At 38.8% G+C, this 17727-nt stretch overlaps 1 protein-coding gene across 1 annotated transcript; it reads left to right on the top strand.

Moving 5' to 3' along the window:
- The first annotated feature begins 55 nt into the window (after nucleotides 1–55).
- CEP97 (centrosomal protein 97) lies at nucleotides 56–16275 on the top strand. Its single transcript, XM_064410649.1, has 11 exons — nucleotides 56–255; nucleotides 2002–2144; nucleotides 3075–3233; nucleotides 3472–3573; nucleotides 4049–4162; nucleotides 5042–5208; nucleotides 6346–6510; nucleotides 7705–7838; nucleotides 8332–9103; nucleotides 10098–10173; nucleotides 10904–16275. The coding sequence occupies exons 1-11, from the start codon at nucleotides 204–206 to the stop codon at nucleotides 11615–11617; spliced, it is 2598 nt and encodes an 865-aa protein (XP_064266719.1). The 5' UTR covers nucleotides 56–203; the 3' UTR covers nucleotides 11618–16275.
- The last annotated feature ends 1452 nt before the right edge of the window (nucleotides 16276–17727 follow it).

Raw genomic sequence — 17727 nt, 5'->3', positions numbered from 1 at the left:
GCCGGGCAGCGCCGCCCCGCCCCGCCCCGGCCGCACCGCCGCGGCTTCACGGAGCGCTCGCCCGGCCGGGCTACCCCGGCGCAGCCCCGGACGCGGCACCCGCCGCTCTAGCCGGCATAAAAGGCGCGGCGCTGCCGTAGCGGAGCTTGTTCGGCCCAGCCCATCGGCGCTCGGTTGCCTGGCGGTGTTGTCAAGCGCGGGGCATGGCGGCAGCCGGCGCTGCGGCCAGGGCCGGGGATGAGGCGGCCGGAGCGGGTAAGGGCAGCCCCGGACAGGGGCCGCGGGCTGCGGGTCCGAAAGGCGCCGGGGGGCTCGTAGGGGTGCCGGGCCTCCGCTCGGGGCTCGGCTGCTGCCGCTCTCAGCCGGGCTCGGAGGGCCCCGCGGGGCTGGGAGCGGCCGGGGCAGCGCGGGGCGAGGGCGGCGGCGCGGGCGGCGCTTCCCGCCCTGAGGAGCGCCTCTGCATCGGGGCACGGAGCACGGAGCGGCTGTCCATCGTGCTGGAGGGTCCCGCCGCCTTGTAGAACCTTTATAGGCCAGGATTTGAGTGATATAGAGCCCGTTTTACCTAGAGGGGAGCGCTGGGAGGGCTTGGGGACAGGGCCACTTCTGAGGGTGTAGTTTCTTGGTCCCTGCCAAACGAGAAATAAGCAATTCTGAAATGTTTTCCTGGGTCCTGATATCCTATTAGGAAAAACTCGTTGCCCAGGTATATCAATGAGTCTTTATAGAATGGAATCATATTAATTTTCTAGAGTTACACGTGTATATATAATTCATGCTGTGTACTGAACTGCCATGCATAAGCAAGCAAACTAAAGCTTGTTGCAAAGAGAAGAAGGACAAATGTTGAAAGAGGGACCTATGCTTTTCAGAACCTTGAAGGTGCTCATAAAGGATACCCCCAGACAAAGAGATAATGACAGTACCCTAGGTTGTTTAACACCGCTGTGAAAAACTTCCTTTGTCAGCATCATGGAGAAATTATTATGGCAAGTGTGACTGCAGGGATGTCCAGTTCAATAGCAAAGCAGGTGGATGATGTTGCCGTAGAAATACAGGTTCTTTGCAAATAGTTGTGTGTGTTAAGTAGCCATTGGATCACATTATACTTGAATGCTGGAAATCTAAGAGAACCGTGTGTAAAGCCACATTCCAAGTGCCCCAGTTTGAATGGGACGCCTCATGTGCATGAATAAAAGCATTACTCTTGCAATTCAGTTCTGTGGGTCCTTACCTCTCTCCTAGGCTGGAGGGGTCAGTTGTGAATTTTTGTAACAAACCCTTGGGTAAATGAGCAGATGCAAAGTTTGTCTGGTCAATTAAAGTGACCAAGTGGTTGCAGAAGTGACATTATGATTTTCAGGTGTCACTTTGGGTACCAGTGATTCAAGCTCCCTGTAGATGGCAAATGTTTGCCTTTTAACTTTATGTAGTGACCCTTTTTGCATGGAACATTTGAATTGTGTGTTGCATTAAGTAAATGGTATGCTGACCAATTTACAGTTTGTCCCTCCCAATGCCCCCAGTACTGTAGTACGGCTGCACGAATGGCTTCTTAATTTAGACAGAATGCTTACACACAATTCGTTGTCAAGCTGCTCAAAACTTAAATTCTCTGAAGAATTTTAAAATTTAGTTTCTATTGAAATTGGGGGTTTTGAGGATCACACCTTTAAATTTAGCTACCAGAATTTTGCTGCATCTCACTTCAAAGGATCTGTTGTGACTTTCCCAGAATTCTGCCAGAGTTCTTAACTGGGACAGTGTCTGGTATGTACATCTTCCAGTAACTGGATCAGTTACTCTTAAAGTGTTCAAGCTGAAGTCATTTGCTTCATTTTTACATGGAAAAGAAAGTTAATCCATTTCCCCAAATTACCTGCATCTATTATAAAACAAATCTTTTTATCTTGCTTTGCTTTTCCCATACATGTTCTCTTATATAAACTTTGTGGTTCTTTTTTTGTTGTTTTTTTTTTTTTTCTCCTTTTATATTCTAAGGCTTGGTAGTCAACTGCTCAGGTCAAGGATTGCAAAAACTGGGTCCAACCTTGCCCTGTGATGCTAACACTCAGACTCTGATTCTGGACAAAAATCAGATAATTAAATTGGAACACTTGGAGAAATGCAGGAATCTGATGCAGGTCAGTGTTACTTGATTTGAAATTGTTATCAAATAATGGTGCTGTGATGTTAGCATCTTCTGCCTTCAGGTCATATTATGCAATTGAAGTAAGCTAGCACTTACTGTCTTCACAGAAAAATAAATGATGGCTGACTAAAGTAGAAAGCTTTGCTTTCAGTGAAGGTGTGCAGTTGACAGTGGAGGGGGCTGTAACTAAAAATTAGCTAAATAAATCCTAATGGGGGAGGGACATCATAAGAACACTTAGAAAAGTCATTGATAACTCAAATTTGACACTTCTTAGCTTTTGAGTACATGAGGTTTGTAACCCTAAAAATAACTTTGTATTATCACTGAAAGTTCTTCTGCATAGACTGGAAGCTGCTTGATAACTTCTACAGACCAGCTACACTGAGTTGGCAGAGGTGGGGCTTGTTGCTACAACAAACTTCCACCGTACTGCCAGCTTGGTGATCATGTTACTGAAGTGTGTGTCTAGTCAGGACTTGAAAAACTGTAAAAAAAGTTTGTGGTTTACAGTCCTATTAGCACAGGACCTGTTTGAGAATTGTGTGAAATACCTTTTGTCCTCTGCCATATTGACAGTAAGTGCAATTTTACACCAGGAATGGGGCAGCAATTTGCACAATGAATTGGCAATTCTGATATTATGACCTTATTTTCATATGACACAATTCCTCATTCTTTTTCCTTTATTTAGCTTTGCTAGGAGAATTTCCTCTTAAGTTTGTGGAGTGAGCTGTGAGGACCCATGTTCTTTGATCAGTAATTTATTTTCTGGCTCTTGCAGGTTTTTTTGTCTACGTCATTTACTTGAAAATGAAATACGTAGATTGAACAAGTATCTCTTGGAATAGATTTTTAACTAGTAGAAGTAAAAACTTACTCTGCATAGTTAAAACTGATTATTTTGTGTGTCTGTCTGCAGCTCTCTGTAGCCAACAACCGCTTGGTGCGAATGATGGGTGTAGCAAAACTGACCAAGCTCCGAGTGCTCAACTTGCCCCATAATAGTATTGGGTATGTGGAAGGGCTGAAGGATTTGGTGCACCTGGAATGGCTGAATTTGGCAGGAAATAACATTAAGGTAAAGTATTTAGTCTGTTGCATTTACCAGAATCTTGTGTCATAGAAATTTGGAAAATGCAGCAAAGAAATCTGAATATGTTTTGATTGGAACAATAATGTTAATATTTTGTGTCTACTGGCTTATGAAATAGAAGATGGCAGCTTATCTTTTAAAAGAATTTATAATTATTGATATCTGGCTTTATTTACTAGCTAAAAAAGGTTACTGTGAGTAACTGATTTCTTTATTTTTGTAGGCCATCGAACAAATCAATTCCTGTCTGTCTCTTCAGCATCTCGATCTGTCAGACAATAACATAGCTCAATTAGGTGATCTCTCCAAGCTTACCTCACTGAAGGTAGATGTTCTATCTCTGTTTTTATTGCATTCTATTTACAAAGAAATTTGCTTTGAAAATTGCTGCCTTTAGACATTCACTCTTTGAACACTAGCTCTTAGAGCATTTTAATTCATTAACTGTAATTTCTAGAGGGAAGTGTGTAAATATTCTCTTCACTGTTCTGAAGTTGCAGGAGCTGAGGCAGTGATTTTTCTATAGCCACTCTGATGATTTTGATAAAGATATGATGGTGATATCTTCTTCATAACTCTTTGTTCTCTTGTCTCCTATCAAGAATCAAAAAAACCATACTTCTAACTCTTTCAACATGCACACTGTAGAGAAAAAAGTTTCCAAATACTTTTTTTGTAACTGTGACCAGAAAGTCTTACTTATACTTCTTTTGCACTGTATTTTTGTCAGGTGATACCTGAAAAGGAAATCTGTGGATTTTGATCAAACATTCATTTGATCATGTGTTTTTATTTTATAGACTCTGTTGCTACATGGAAATATTATAACTTCACTTCGCACTGCCCCTTCTTGCCTACCTCAGAGTTTGACTGTTTTTTCTTTGGCAGAAAATGAAATCAGAGACTTAAATGAGGTAAGATACAGAAGACAGATCATCTTGTCTTTAGGTAGACTGAAGGAAGGAAGTTGAACAATTTTTTTCAGGTTGTAACTGAAAATGGGCTCTCTTCTTTGAAACAACCCAACTTCTATTAGTTTAATTGTTTATATGTAATAACCATATTTGCATTAGCTGCACAAGCTAGTGGTGTCTTCTACAATTTAGTCTGGAAAGAAATTTGCCTTTTTTCTGTTATGTTTTTGTTATTCAAGGATGTTACTTTTAGGCCTAACCTTTTCTAGTTGTCTGAAAGTTGAAAGCTGAGCTGATTAAATGCTGCAGAGAGTTTCTGCAGATGCTGGTATTAGACCAGAGGTTTGAATTGCACTTGTTGCCACTGACATATTTTTCAAAATGTGTAAGAGAAACAAATAATCTGCCTGTGACTTTTGTCTTTATTGTTTTGTTTGTTTGATTTATTATAAGTAGCAGCCAAAACTCTTGATTGGATTTCATGTCAGAAGACAATTTTTTGGTAATAATTTCTTTTCAAAACAGGACAGGGTTTCTCCAACTTTTTGGTTTGCCCTTTTTTTTTTTTCCTTGTTTATTTTCAAAATCCAACAGCTGTTGTAGTAAACTGGATTTCATACTACACCTTTCTATACATAAAGCCTGATTCCCAAATTTTTAGAGAAGGTAATACTTTCCAAGGACTAATAACATTTACAGAAGAATTATTGGGAAATGGCAGTAGCTGATAGAAGGTCCTGTATAGTCCTTTGTGTTCAAAAATCGAATGTGATTTTTGATTTATTTGCTCTTCTGTTGTTTTGCACAAGCTGTCCAGCTGTAGTTAGGAGTAATGTGGAATGTTTTGCTCAGTTAACAAATGTATCTTGTTTTCTCGAGGTTTGTTTCCTGGCCTCTCTTCACCAATTGGAGCAGCTGTCAGTTATGAACAATCCTTGTGTGATGGCCACACCGTCTGTCCCTGGGTTTGACTACAGGCCTTATATTGTCAGCTGGTGTCTGAACCTTAAAGTTCTCGATGGATTTGTGATTTCTCAGAAGGAAAGGTGACATAATAGTGTCATTAAGTCTCTAAAATTATTGCATGAAGTTTGGCTAAGCTAAAATTGCTTTAGCTAAATTTTTCATCTGTTACACTGGAATTATTATTTAGTTTGCTTAGATAGAAGTATGAAGTTAAGTTTTTGTTTTGTTGCTCAAATCACAGAAGCACTTTTACAAAGCAAAACTGTGGTAGCAGTTCATCGGTGGTCTGGTACCCTTTCTTTACAGCCTCTTTGACTTTGCAGAATGTGACAATCAGCAGGAGTTAAAGCTGTTGTCCTTGGGGAAGCTCTAACTTGCCCTTATATAAGCATGATTTGTATTTCTAGATTTGGCTTTTTTTTGTTATGAATTAGTTAAATATTATTTTGCTCAAATCACTTGTTACTGTATCACTGTGCTCATTATATCACTTTGATATCTGCATGACAAAGTTTTGACATCAGAACAGTCCAAGCATAAATATTATCCAATATAAGCACATTCCAGTCCAGGACACTAACATATTCTAGGAAATTAATGTCCTTTTTTCCCCTGTTACTAAAATAAAAAAGTGCCCTTCTTTTGGTTGAAGGTAAACCAATTCTATTTCTGTTTTACCATAACATGCTATGAGTTCCCAGGAAAGTTGCCTGTTGGAATTCTAGACTTCTTTTTCATGACTAACGGGATGTTCTATATTAACTATATTATTACATGTAGATGTATTATATTAAATAATCTCAGGCAGAAATTAATTTGAAAAACAGACTTGCCAAATACTTCTTAGCAATATGTGCTTTCTGTCTGTTTTGCACATTTTTGTGAACTTCTCTGTTTCTGTGAAAGCTTTGCTGGTAAGTTCATTGAGACAAGTGTGTTTTCAGTGCTCAGAGACTACACACAAAGCAAAGACTGCATAGTTTTGGACAAGTGGGTTTTTCTTGTTTTGTTTCATCAATGCTTAAGTGAATTAGTACATTATTCATTGTTCTGATAATGACATTGCCACTTTCCGTGGGCATTGCACATGTTCCAAGTCTTTCTTAGATTTGTAGTGTAGGTACCCACTGGAAGAACTGTAGTGAAAACAGAGTTACTGTTTCTATGCTGTTTATTAAAGGTGCCATTTTTTAAACCATTTCCCCCCTTCCTAACAGTTTGAAAGCAGAATGGCTCTACAGTCAAGGGAAAGGAAGATCATTTCGACCTGGGCAGCATGTTCAGCTAGTTCAGTACTTGGCTACTGTTTGTCCTCTCACATCTGCATTTGGACTTCAGACTGAAGAGGATGCCAAACTGGAAAAAATACTGAGTAAGCAAAGGTGAGAACTTTGTTCTCAATTACATTCTCTAAGAAAGAAACTTAATTATATATCTGATGTGTTAGATGTAGTAAGATTTCATTTTAAGTATTTCAAAGTAACAGTGAAGGCTGGAGATGCAAAGTGTCGTGGAGGTACAGGATGTGTCCTAGATGGGAATGAAAGGCAAGACAGCAGCAGCAAGAGTTTTTTTGTGCTTTCTGGGCCATCTAGGGGAAAATTCCTTCATATTTTTCAGTCTGTGCTTTGTAGGATACTGAAAGTAATTTGTGATTAAAATAAACAAACTATGCACTGGGATTTTTTTTTATTGCCACACAAAAAAACTATGAAAAAAGGAGTATAGCTTTTGTTCTAATTGTCAATGAGGACTATTTGTTACACTGGTGTATTAGCCACTTTTTTATTGTTGGGATGTTCTTTCTTGGTTTTAAAGCTGTAGAAAAAGCAGTCCCCCCAAATCCTCACACATATATATGCACATGCATATATGATTGATAGGACAGCTTGACTTTGTCCTCTGTCTGCTGAACTTCTAATTTAGCTGGCCTGAAACAACTTGTGTGTTCTCAGAGTTTGTAAAGGATGACTTTTTGTGTGTGTGTGGCAATATTTGTTGATTTGTACTAGGATTTCAGGCTGTTAGTAACAGGAGCACCTATTCCTTGAATTACTCACTTTGAAATGTAAAAGATAGTCCCACCATTCCTCAAACTCCTCTATACCTACACAAATAATGTATTCCACTTTAGACACTTAAAATATCTGCATGCCTTCTTTGTGTATAGAAATACCTCATGGTTTTCAGCCTATAGTCAGAATTGCATGTTGGGCTTTTTCTCGTTTTTGTTTGGTTGGTTTTTGTTTGGTTTTTTTCTCCTTTTTTGTTATGGGGTTTTTTATTTTTTTTATGGGTTTTTTTGGTTGTTTTTTTTTTTTTTTTTTTTTTTTTTTTACATGTAGCGAAGAAAGAGGGGCTGGAGGAAGGGGAGCAGGAAAAGACTACAATTTCTTACTTTGTGAGTAGTTCTGTTAGTGTCTTGTGTGTTTAGGAGTCTGCATAACAAGGCTCTCCCTTAGAATGTTTTGATCACTTGTTTCTTTTGAAATAGTTCGTAGTTTCTTTTAGATGTTTTCTGTACAAAAGAAAGTTTAAATGAAGCATAAAATCTTTTCTTGGCACTCTGTGCTTAGACTCCACCAGAGGCAGTTGATGCATGAAAACCAAAATGAGGAACCACGTACATTTTCTGCTCCGAGCAAAACAGTGCCAGTTGTTCATGAACACAGTGGCCTGGCCCAGCCATCACCAATGGTACTTGAAAAGGGTAAGTAGCTTATCTACACCTGTGGTCTAACCTGTGGAAATAAATATTTTTCTTTTGAGCATTGGTAACTTTGTGGAAGGAATTTCAGAACAAGACCCTGTTATGGGTTTTTTTAATTGATCTTCTATTTTCTCAACTGAAGTTGCACATTTTTTCTAAAAAAAATCCAGTCCATGCTTATTTGTGTTTTGAAATGCTAGTAGGCTGGTTATCCAACAAAATACGAGTTACTACTTTGACTTTTGCATTTTATACAAGTTTATTCTCCAAGGAAGTGCAGTTTGTGTAATTTCTTCTACCCAAGTGTTTGCCAAGTTTACTGTGGTAAATTCTGTCCTGATACAGAAATAATGCTCATCGTTACTAACATGTTAGATCATCTTACCCACCCAGGTGCTAACTGTCAAAACCAAATTGGGAATCCCTATGAATTAAACAAACTATTAATATTATTGAAATACTTTCACTATGATGTGCATTTCCGCCTATCTAGAACCTGTCATCCAGAGGAATTCTTGGGTTGGACCAAGTGCAAACAGTGATCATTCCTATGCAGTAAAGAACACTTTTCTTCATGAAAGAAGCTTTCCCAAGGAGCTACACCTCGAAGATGTACAGACAGATGAAGACAAACTAAACAGCAGCCTTTTATCCTCAGAGTCTACTTTCATGCCAGTTGCTTCAGGATTGTCTCCAGTGTCTCCTGCTTCAGACCTGAAGCTACATGGAATCAATTTGGGCCTAGAAGATGATGATGATACAGTGATTGAAGGTGTGAGAGGTATTAATAGTAGGGAAACAACTAAAAAGCAAGAAGCTTTGTCTGTTACAGGAGAGCACCTTAACAGAGCAGCAGGAAGTGTGGAAATGCAAGAGAATATCAAAGAAATCCTGCAGGTGCCTGCTCCTGCTCTGGTAACAGCTGGCCTGGCTGCAAAGACTGGCAACTCTGTAGGGGCCTCTGAAGGCCGAGTTCCGCACAGTCACCCCAGCACCTTGTTAGGTGCTGAATCAGGAGTAAAAACTCTTTGTCCTGACCAGATGGCAGAAGAAAAGTCTGGTTCACTGGCTGTGCAAGGTGCAGCACCAGCTGATCAAGGTGCATCTGAACTGCAAAGGATGACTGAAGCAGCTACGAAGCTTCAAGCTTCCTGGAGAGGATTTTACACGAGGAACCACCATCCTCAAGCCAAGGAAGTGCGGAATGAAATTCGACTACACAGAATGCAGGAGCATATCATTTGCTTAACAGCTGAAATAGAAAAGTAAGTTGAGGTCATGCTGTGTATTTGCAAGTCTGAATATGACCATAATTCCAGAGTATTTCAGAACAGATATAGATGATATAACTACTCACAGTAGAACCTAGCATCAGAAACATAAAACTGATTACATTACAGGATCAGTTCCTAACTAAAAACAGTTTTGCACATTCATGCTCTCAAAGAGCCTTCTATAAGTGGATTGGGTTAGAACACATTTTTCTATTCCTATTTTAGCAGGACTTGCATATTTCAGAATAGAAATTGCTGAGTGGGATTTTTTTTAATTTTTCTTGTCACAATTAGAGTCTATAAATCGAGTGTCAATATTGAGAGTCATTCTGTTGCTAGTAAAAAGAATTTCCTCTACCTTGTATGATACAATTTTAAAGTGTGACTCTGTATTTGGTTCTGTTTTAATTTTTGATCCTGTGAATCCATGTTCGTGGCCAAAGTTCCTCAATTTGTCAACCAAAAATTCTGGATTTACTTTATATCTTTCTGGATCAGCCTGGATCAGTCAGTCTGACAGGCTCTTTTTCTTCACTATCACAAGTGACAACAGCTCTGTAAATCAAGTTGAGTGCTCAGTGACCCTATAGAAAATCCTAATGCTTATACATGGTACTCCATCCATATATCAGTGGGACGGCATAATTTGAAATGAAGAAGTACTGTTTGGTGTGGGGGGGAGTGATGGTTGTGCAGGAAAAAATAAGAGCTCAGGTTCAGTTTGCAAAAAGACACATTATTGCCAAGCCAACAAATGTGCTGCAGTAAAAGGAAGCAGAATTTAAATGTAACTGAAAAAGAAACTTGAAGTCAGCAGCTGGGTATTTATGGCAAGCCAGACTGCAGTAATTTCTTAATGTTAGGCTCTGTTGTATCTTTCAAAAGTGCTGTTATATAAGGAGGCATTTTGATGTGTTCTTGTTGCTCTTGTTACCCAAATGTTGCTTATTTAAGCTGCATAAATTTTGGATGTGTGTTCTTGCAGACTGAGAAAAGAAAGAGAGGAAGATAAAATGCAGAGGCTTGTACAGGAGGAAGCTATCAAATTTCTTTGGAACCAGGTAAGTAATTTTAGTCCTTTTGTTTTTCTGCTTAAATGTGAATTTGGAATTCGAATTTGAATCTGCCTGTATGTGAACTTGCATTATTTCATACTGTAGATCCTGTAGAGACAGTCAATATGGTTCAGTTTTTCCAATGATTTGAGTGGTTTAATAGACTCTTACCGCTGTGTTGTCTGCTATACTGATATTGTGGGAGAAAATAACCGTCAGAACATTAGTGCAAGAACACTGGTTTTATTACTAAAGACTAAATAGTGGCCTGGTGTGAGAAGGAAGACAAAATGCAGGAAAAGCTAAATAAACATAAGCAGGACTGTGAAGAATTATGTAACTGCCCATGGCACATGAAATGATATCAAGCTGTGTTGCTTCTGAGCAACTCATTTTTGAGGCAGGAAAGTTGTTAATACACCTTTTAATAAGCTTTTCTTCCAAAAATAAGGTTGTTTTCTTAAAAATGGATAGATCCTTGCTGGTTTTAAGAACAGATTGCTTTTTCTTCGGGTACTTGAATTGGGAGCTTGTGTGTTCTGCCAGTGTTTGGCATGTAGGTTTAAAAGCCATGATTTCACAGTGAGAAGGACAAAATTACCCTAATGATAGAGGAAACCTTTGTTTGTCACTTGGTCTTGGATTTTATACTAGAGCTTGGGTGCTGAATGCAAGAAATCCACTAGAAATCAAAATACATTTAACTGCATCTCATAATGAATTTTTCTCTTTACAGGTTAAATCCCTTCAACAATGGCAGCTTTCAGTGATGCAGAACTTAGGTGGTGCTGTGATCCCTTCAGCCAATCCTTTATGTTCATCCAAACCACCTCTTCAGTCATCCACAGTGGAGCAAGAAACCCCACCAGCTGTTAGTTCTGCTTTGTTAGTTCCAGCTAGTGAGGATGCTCTTCAGGAAAAGTCTTCGTTGCAGTTCCCAGATTCTGGCTTTCATTCTTCTGCAGCTGATCAGACTCATGCCAGTGAACTGTGTAGTTCTGAAAAGAGCTTAGCTGAAGGAAGTGAGAGCTCCCTTTCAATGGAAACCATCAAACAATGTGGCAATTTTGTTTTAGCGTGTTGTTCAGATGGAGAGCATGGCCCTGGGGAGTGTGGGCAAAGTAAAGAGAGCTCTAGTAATGTGCAGGACAATGGACTGATAGAACAGTATTTAAGATCTGTTCAGCAGCTGGAAGAGGCTGATGAAGACGCAGATTGCAATGAGGAAATGGAGGGCAGCTGTCTACAAATGTCTGTGTCAGCAGAAAGCCAAGATTCTTCCTCTGATACTGTCTCTGTAGAGCTCCCTCAAGACACATCTTCCCCTGTCCAAGGTGAAATCTGTCAGACACCACCAGAAAGCTACAAACTGAATTCAGGAATAGTAGAAGGGAAGCAAACAGACTGTGATTCTTCGTTTCAGATGCTGCATGTTGGGATAGCTGTATAATAGGATCATTTCCACAAAGGACTAGGGATTCCATTTCACTTCTTCTTTCTTTTTCCTGTTTATACAGAACTTATTTTTCATATGTGCTGTTTCAGATTTTGACTCATGTTATGAATTTATGTTGTAATTACTATTTGGTTGATGTTGCTGAGGATTGACACTAACTATGCTAACCTGAAATCAGCAAAGTTCTCAGTGACAATCATGATGCACTTTATTTTCAAACATAAAACTGGTATCCTAATAACTGGCCTCCATTAAATTAATTCTGAAGATTGGGTGGTGGTGGTAGTGTTTGCTGTAAATTCACTTTGGTGAATGTGTTAGTAAGTATTTGTTCGGTTTTTTCCTCCAAAGAAAGATTAAGTTCTTATTTTGCAAAGAGAAGAAAACAATATGGGAAGAAATTGAGTCAATACAGGCAGTATATCCTGTCATAGGCAGGATACAGCCTCCTGAGAAAGATGAAAAGTTGCTTTTCAGACTTCTTTTGACTTAAACAAGAGTAACTTGGTCAGTGTATCAAAGATGCATTCCAGAAAACCAGTGTCCGAGTTAGTGACTTTTTCGTAAATAACTTGAAGCTGCTGGTGAGGAATTAGATCATTTACATACCCACTGAAACCAGGACTTACAGGAGAGAAACCTCAGGGAGCTTCAAACAAGCTTTGATCTTTGTTTGCTCTGGGGTTGAATTTTCCTGCCTTCTCAGGTAGGACTTAAAATGGAACCAGTAGCAGCCAGGACTAAGTAAGAATTTCAGAAGGGCATGTGATGTGGGAACATCACTTCCAGGACTGCCCTGCTGGGCTACAGCAGCAGACTTGGTGGTATATGTTTTGCTCCATTAGGATGCTAATGTCTGTGTGGGATTTGGATTTGGTGGCTTTCTAGACATTAGTGAGTTTGATGCATCACAATTACTTCTGTCTAAAGGTATAAATACTAAAAGCAAATGCCATGACTTAACCATTTCCTAATATCTCTGTTGGATTTTTTGGTTAGTTTTTTTTCCCCAGTATGTCCAGTAGTTGACATTTTAATTAAACGTGGATAAAGAGTTTTATTTCTTCCCTGTTAGCAAATATGCTGAGATACCTAGGCTATGCTTTTCACTTAAACACTGAGAAAGCAGCAGGCTTTGTATCTTATCCAGCCATTGCTCTGTTGGGATTTTTAATGGAAAACAATCAGGTATCTTAGTATACTTCATCAGTGATAAGGGAGATCTGTTTTGCCATGTGATTTCTGATGGACAATAGTGAAATAAAAGTTGATGTTGTGATTTACAGGGGTCTGTTGCATTTTGCAACATGTACTGGAAGCCCAGTGTTGCAGTAGTTTGCTAATGTTTACTTCTTAGTTACAAAGATACATGCTTATTGTAATTCTCTGGATCCACAGGCTAACTTCTGATGCTATGGTGTCACTAAAACCAACTAGCACTCTTTTAAAAGGACTTATGGCCATGTTACCATGTAAAATAATTTAGTTTTGTGAAAGCTTTGGCTGCATGTCTGCTTTTGGTTCCAAGCTGAAATTTGCCACTACTCAGGAGTTTGGTATGAGGCCAGTATCTGCTTGAGGCCTCAAAATATCCTTTATTTAGAACATAAATGGTGTATTGGACTTGTACCAGCCATGTTCCCAGTGGTGAAGTTCACCTTGGAAGAATAAAGCTTGCCTCTCTGTATAGAGTAGCCATCATCTCTTTTTCTCCCACCCCAAAAAAGTTCTAGGGTACCAACTTCTCCAGAGAGCTGTCTCTGCAGTCAGGCTGACCTTTGACTGTGCCTTGCATATATGGGAGCATTAAAGAAAACCCAGAACAACTGAACTGGTAGGTTCTTAGTGTGCTGTCTTTCCAACTGAATGTAGTCACAGCACATTTGCAGCATGACCATATTCATAATTAGATCTTAGAGTGCAGTTGTGCTTGGGTATTGAAAATGGTACAGGTGCATTAATGTATCACAAGGTCTGATTACCTGGGCAGAGCAGTGTGTAGTCCACAGGATATACACTCGTCCTCTGAAGGTGCTGAACTTGGCTTTAAATCTGCCATGCCTGGGGATCTACAGTTCATAGGACTTAGCTCTTTGAATGCCAGTATGTTCTATAAAACCCCCAAACGTCAGAGAGACTTCTTTGCATATTGAAAAAGGATTTCAGTCTTTGAAACAGTTCTGGATCTTGCACTCTGGAGGAAGTGGTCAGGTGTGAGTTCTCTTTCATGGCAGAGTGCTTTATTGCAAGACCTGGAAGAAACTAGACCACTGTCTGGATAACTGTTTCTCTTTCTGGAGACACTGAGGGAACAGATGTATTTTGCTCTTTTGGATTGCCACTTTTGCTGCACAGTAAGAGGTAAAACAACTTTAATTTTGGAGTTGTCAGAGGGGGAAAACTGAGTGCAAGTAAATTTTTTTATGGAAGCCCTAGATGTTTCTTGGTATTTCCTTTTGTTATTAGAACTTGCAAGCACAAAGACAAGACAACTTGCTTTAACTAATGCTAAGGTCAGCTGTTGTCCTTACTAATGTGTAACCTGTATATACAAAAAATGGTTTTATGCAGGTACAGTGAAGCATGTACCGACAAATGTTCAGCTTTATCTTACTTTTTTTTGGGAAACAGTGAAATACTAGAAAATTTTTTCTAATGTTCTTAAAAGTATCTTGCATGTGTAGAAGATGAGTTGCCTAAATATAGAGAAATCAAAGAATGGTGAAGTTTTGGATTAGTTAAATGTAATTAGTTTGTATATACAGAAAATATTTTTATCCTGACCATTAAAATACATGCAGGGAAAGACATAATGAGGGATTACAGTGGAAAAATAAGGAGTAAAACTGGATATATACTTAAAATTGTCTTCTTTCAGCCCTGTTTTGAACTTTCAAAAAATCATGATGTGGAAGTATCATAGTTTAATATATAGCTTAGCATTTACTCATCTTTAAGTTAGTTTCCTTAATCTAGGTATGTCATATTCTTTTAGCTGGGTAGGGATGCACAGTTTTCTTTTGGAGCTGATGGAAATTTGATAAAGAAATTGCAAGGCCTAAAATAGACCTGAAACGTTCCTGTGTTAATATTGTGTTCTTTCCTTTTGAAAGGCTTCATGATCAGCAGAAGAATGTACTTTGTAGAAGAAAAGCTTATCTCTTGTGTTTTGTCCTGGGCTGATCCTCCAGTGTTAGTGGGAGAGATCACTTGGTTATTTGCCAGGTAATGTTGCCAGCTCTGCTGTGAGTACAGTTGAAATGCTTCTTTAATTTACTTCAGAAAAATCAGATAAATATAGCTCAGACTATTTAAACTGCATCACACAAGTAGTTTTGCCCCAAATGTGGTACCTGGCACATGAAACCTTGTTTTCAGCTAGTCTGTGGTAGAATTACTCTTTTGCCTCTTTTTCTGAAGGCTGGGACAAGTGGTTCCACATACCATAAAGCAAGAAGACATTAAGATGGCAAATTTTATTTTGCTGCTTCTAAACCACAAATGTCCTTCAGCAAATACTTGAGAAAATCCTTGCTGAACTAAATTGCAGAAGCCTAACAGTTGTTGATAGTTAACTTTCTTAAGCAACCATAGGTTCCACTATTTGCATGCAGCAGTTTAAATAATGCACTTAGCAGCCAGTCTCTATATTAAAAAGTTGGGTTTTTTTCTAAATAATGTTTGTATTTGAACTTGCAAGCTGTTCCTGTTTTTTTTATGAATTTATATATATTGTCTGGAGAATTCCAATTTTTGTTTCTACTTGTAGCAGGTTATCTGATGAACAAAAATGGAGTACATGTTCATTTGAGATTACCTGGGTAATTTTTACTGCACTTGATGTTCTAGTGTGTCTCACACAGATACACTTTTTCCTAAGAGGATAAAATTGTAGCTGTTAGGGGAAACTGACTGAATGACAATAAAATGTAAAAACTGGTCAGTTCCCTGCTAGTGGAAAAGACACTTCCTTTTTATTTTTTTTCCTCTCCTGTTGTATTAACTCCCTCCCCCTCCCCCTTGAGGACTGTGCCACCCAAATAAGTATGCATCAAGTATTCATAAAGTCTTTCAAAATGTCTTCTTTTAATAGTTACACTTCTTTTTTTTTCCCCAGATTGGCTTTCTAGGACAAGTTACTGAGAAACACTTGCTTTCTGTATGCCTACCAAAAAGTTGGTCTGTCTATTTGTAAATGTTTTCTTTGTCAGTAATGGGAAAAGCACAGGATCCCTTTCTTACAAGAACATAAAACAGTATTTATCAGGAAAGGTGCTTTATCTCTTGGAAAGTGCCATGCCAAATTTTATTGTGCAAGAGCTCTCAGTAAGGATCTTTTTTTCTGGCTTCATTACGTTTATAAGTACAGGGGCCAAATTTATTTGTAGCATAATTCTACTGAATTAATTTTTTTGAGACTTTCACAGTGGTATTCTACCTCTAAACTGGAATTTGAGGAGAAAAGAACAATTGGGTATTGGTTTGTCTCTCTATTTCTTGCTGTTTTCTGTGAAGAATGGTGGGTGGTTAAATTGCTACAGTTCATATATTTTCTATAAGTGTTTACATTTTGGATTTATTGTTTCTTAAGTATTTTGTTTGTATTGCTGAGTTTTGAATTTTAAATAAATTATTTGTACATTTATTGAAAATTGAGGTGTACATTATATTGACTTTTATGGCTATAGTCCTAATCTTACAATTGGAGAGCTCTTCTGGAGATGGGAAGCTCGGGAATAGAAAGCAAGTGATGACAAGATAACTTTACTTGGCACAGCTAAGACATCTGATGGCCACTGTTCCAGTGCCTAGGACAGTAAGAGTGTAGTAGGGTACATGAGATGAGTTCACCAACAACTCTGAAATTGGTCTTTGTGATTTGCAGCCCTTTGTTTCCATTGCTGGCCCTCTTTTGTGTTCTTAATTACCTGCTGTGTTTAAATTAAAAGATGTGGCAGTATTCTGTACAGAGTTGTCTAGAGAGAGAATTAAGGGCTTATCAAGAGAAACACAACTGCAACGTGTGGTGTTACCTCTCTTGGTTTGGTCAGATGCCTGCTCTCTTCTTAAACAAAGGCTAATTAAACTTCTTTTAGGTTTTAACAAACAGTTGAGGAATTCAGACATACATGAAAGTCATATTTCACTGCAACACAGTTCTCTGAAAGGTAAAAAAAATAACAAAACTGAAACAACATAGCTAACTTGTTTTCACTCAACTTGTAACACGTGGAGGTTTGTAGACATTTTGAACTCTTTACTCTGTGTTTCTACTTCATTACACCAAAGAAAAGATTTTTTTTTTTTTTTTAAGTGGGACTCTTCTGTGGAGGTATTTACTATTAGGGTGGTGTTCAAGACCACGTTGGATGGGGCATTGAGCAATCTGGTCTGGTTTCTGCCATGGGCAGGAATGCCCCTGCCCATGGTAAGGGAGTTGGAACTAGGTGATCTTTAAGCTCCTTTCCACCTCATTCCAGGACTCTATTTAAAAATCAAGAACAGGCATAACTAAAGTAACTCCACTTCAGGTCTGAAAATAGAAGAGCAGTGCCCTTTTCTTTTAAAGGCCTTATAGCTGTACTGGTAAGTTTTAAGTGCTGTGTGTTGTAGGGATAGTAACCATAGCATTTTGGGTTCCCTCTTGTCCCGGGTTTTTATTCATATTTGTAATAATATCAGACCTTAAAATCTTTGGCTAGATTTGGAAAATAAAGGGATGGCTAGTGGATGAGTCCATTTTGATCAAATGGAAATAGTTACTTTTAATTTTATGGGCTGAAAGTCCTTACCTATGCTAGGATTTATTGTGAAGCCCAGCCCCCAGGTGGTGGGGTGGTGTGAGAAGCAGGAAAGCCCTTGGCTCTGCATGCACTGCTCAGCAATAGCTAAAACAGCCCTATGTTATCACACTGTTTTCAGCACAAATCAAACACAGACCTACCACAGCCACTGTGAAGAAAATTACCTCTATTCCATCCACAACCACTATAGCTGCTCCTTCTGATACGTGCAAGATGATCACCAAGGGAAGGAATGTCAGAAAATTGTGCTCAGGGTGCCCAAATCAAACAAGTTGCCTCTGACTTCTAAGATGCTTTAAA

This window comes from Passer domesticus, chromosome 2 (assembly GCF_036417665.1).
Source record: "Passer domesticus isolate bPasDom1 chromosome 2, bPasDom1.hap1, whole genome shotgun sequence".
In the NCBI taxonomy this organism is placed as follows: Eukaryota; Metazoa; Chordata; class Aves; order Passeriformes; family Passeridae; genus Passer; species Passer domesticus.
The sequence above is the reverse complement of the archived record's forward strand: the minus strand, read 5'-3'. Positions and strand labels throughout refer to the sequence as shown.